This window comes from Rhinopithecus bieti, unplaced genomic scaffold, assembly GCF_001698545.2.
Source record: "Rhinopithecus bieti isolate Rb0 unplaced genomic scaffold, ASM169854v2 scaffold_29388, whole genome shotgun sequence".
Lineage (NCBI taxonomy): Eukaryota > Metazoa > Chordata > Mammalia > Primates > Cercopithecidae > Rhinopithecus > Rhinopithecus bieti.
The window spans coordinates 269,714-272,713 of NW_016813389.1; the positions used below are offsets into that span (position 1 = coordinate 269,714).

At 53.6% G+C, this 3,000-nt stretch overlaps 1 protein-coding gene across 1 annotated transcript in view; it reads left to right on the forward strand.

Annotated features, from left to right (window-relative positions):
* SWI5 (SWI5 homologous recombination repair protein) overlaps positions 1-2,638 on the forward strand; it is a 12,237-nt gene extending 9,599 nt beyond the window's left edge. Inside the window, 3 exon segments of the mRNA XM_017848177.1 lie at positions 1,337-1,503; positions 1,664-1,758; positions 1,939-2,638. Coding sequence (XP_017703666.1) covers positions 1,337-1,503; positions 1,664-1,758; positions 1,939-2,057 — 381 coding nt within the window. The 3' untranslated portion in view covers positions 2,058-2,638.
* Positions 2,639-3,000: the final 362 nt, after the last annotated feature.

Genomic DNA, 3,000 nt, shown 5'->3' on the forward strand with positions numbered 1-3,000 from the left:
CACGCCTGTAATCCCAGCACTTTGGGAGGCCGAGACGGGCGGATCACGAGGTCAGGAGATCAAGACCATCCTGCCTAACCCAGTGAAACCCCGTCTCTACTAAAAAATACAAAAATTAGCCGGGTGAGATGGCGGGCGCCTGTAGTCCCAGCTACTCGGGAGGCTGAGGCAGGAGAATGGCGGGAACCCAGGAGGCAGAGGTTGCAGTGAGCTGAGATCCGGCCACTGCACTCCAGCCTGGGCGACAAAGCGAGATTCCGTCTCAAAAAAAAAAATAGATAACTTTGGGCCAGGCATAGTGGCTCACGACTGTAATTCCAGCACTTTAGGAGGCTGAGGTGGGCAGATCACTTGAGGTCAGGAGTTTAAGACCAGCTTGGCCAACATGGCAAAACCCTGTCTCTACTAAAATACAAAAAATAGCCAGGCACGGTGGTACGTGCATGTAGTCCCAGCTACTCCAGAGGCTGAGGCAGGAGAATCGCTTAAACCTGGGAGATGGAGGTTGCAGTCAGCTGAGATCACGCCACTGCACTCCAGCCTGGGTGATGCGTTGAGAATCTGTCTCAAAAAAAAAAAAAAAAAAAAAGATAACTTTTAACTCTCTAACTGCCCAGTAACTGAAAAACCCAGTCGCACTGGCTTAGCATAGAAATAGGACTGTGCACTACTTGGAAGGCTGAGGCAGGAGAATTGCTTGAACCTGGGAGGTGGAAATTGCAGTGAGCCGAGATCATGCCACTGAACTCCAACCTGGCTACAGAGCACGACTTGGTCAAGAAAGAAAGGAAGAAAGGAAAGAAGGAGGGAAGGGGAAGGGAAAGGGAAGGGAAAGGGAAGGGAAGGAAAAGAAAGGAAAGGAAAAGGAAGGAAGGGAAGGGAACGGAGAGAGAGGGAAGGGAGAGAGAAGGGAGAGGGAAGGGAGAGAGAAAAGGGAGAGGGAAGAGAGGGAGGGGGAGGAAGGAAGGAAGGAGGGAGGCAAAGAGGGAGGGAGGAAGGAAGGAAGGAAGGACGGACGGAAGGACGGACGGAAAGACGGACGGACAGATTATGCTTCTGGATTCAGGACATCTCAGCAGCCTCTCAGGTAGTGAGATGCTTAGGCTGTGGGAGGGCCTGAACTGGGACCTGGAAAGCTATCTGGGATGGAAGCTGTTGCTCTCTCAGTCTCTGGAGCCATGTTCTCCGCCTCTACTTCCCTCTGCACAGACTCCATTCTCTCTCTGCAGGTAGAGTTTTCAGTGTGTAGGGGAAACTGGCTCTTGAACACCTCCTGGAGTTCCCCACACCTCTTGCTCCAGCCACATGGCAGAGACTAAGCTGCCTTTGAATGTGCATATCACACTTGAAGGAATCCACCTGGCTGTTTGGATCATGTGCTCATCTGCGAGTCCCTCAGCTGTGGCCAGGGTCACATGGTACCATTGTAGCTGGAGACATCGCCCTAAGGAGACAGGGCACGTTTGCCAGGAGTGAGGACCTGGGAAGATGCCCTGCCCTGCTGTAAGCTTCATGAGGGCAGGGCCTATCTTGCTGTCGCCATATCCCTAGTACCTAGCACCAAGTAGGCCCCTACAGATGCCTTATTACTGTCTGAGCCTGGGGTCATCATCTGCTTTCTTAACTGAGCTGTCTTTCCCCCTCTCTCCATCGCTCATCCCAGAGGCTACAGTGTGGATGAACTGGAGGACCACATTACCCAGCTTCACGAGTACAATGACATCAAGGATGTGGGGCAGATGCTGATGGGCAAACTAGGTGAGTAGTTGGGACTGCAGAGCCACAAGTAGGCATCATAGGGTGTCATCTCGCCTAGGGGTGTTGGCTTTTGCTCCTGGGCCTCCTAACTTGCCAACTGTCATGCCCTCCGCAGTTGGCCTGCTCCTGGGCTGCCCCAGCTCCTCTCCTTACCAGCCTCTGGTCTCCCTGGCCACCTAGGTTTGTTCCTCAAGTACAGAACCTGCTTTGGAGCTGCAGCCAGGTTTGAGCGGGACTTGCCCATCTGCCAGACTGAGGACTCAGGGTCTCCCCAGTCTTCTGGGGCCTACTCAGAGTGATCGAGGTACCATCCATGCCTCAAGTGGCTGGCTTGCTAAAGAGGCAGCAAGTGCAAGGTGACCCTTTGTGACTTAAAGAAGTATTTTCTTCCTCCCTGAACAAAAGCTTGCTATCTAGAGGGCTTTAGCCAAGGCACCAACACCTGCGTGTCATGCTGGCTAGGAGAGCCTACCTTGGAGGTGACCAAATGTGCAGGTGGCCCCTACAAACCCTTCAGTTCCATCCCCTAGCTTGGAGTGCTGGGCACTCTGATGTTCAGCAGCCAGTGACCAGCAGCCAGGGGTAGTGTTCAGAGCTGGGCTGTCTGCCCAGTTGCTGTGTGAGTTTTGGCACTTGTTGCAGAAATGCCTTCAGCATCCAGGATTCCATGGCAGGGAGGGCTTCTCTGTGTTTCATTGGACAATGGGCCCCAAAGGAGGAGAGGAAAAAAGTGGAGGCGGGAACTATAGATGGATAAAAAGATGGGGGTGATCAGGGCCCAAGAAGATGGGGGTGTGAGGGGAGTGTAGCCTAGTGGTTAAGAACACACGCTCAACTGCGCACAGCGGCTCACACCTGTACTTCCAGCACTGTGGGAGGCCAAGGCGGATGGATCACCTGAGGTCGAGATTTCAAGCCCAGCCTGACCAACATGAAGAACTGTCTCTACTAAATATATAAAATTAGCCGGGTGCGGTGGCTCAAGCCTGTAATCCCAGCACTTTGGGAGGCTGAGACGGGTGGATCACGAGGTCAGGAGATCGAGACCATCCTGGCTAATATGGTGAAACCCCGTCTCTACTAAAAAAAATACAAAAAACTAGCCGGGCGAGGTGGCGGGCGCCTGTAGTCCCAGCTACTCGGGAGGCTGAGGCAGGAGAATGGCATAAACCCGGGAGGAGGAGCTTGCAGTGAGCTGAGATCTGGCCACTGCACTCCAGCCTGGGCAACAGAGGGAGACTC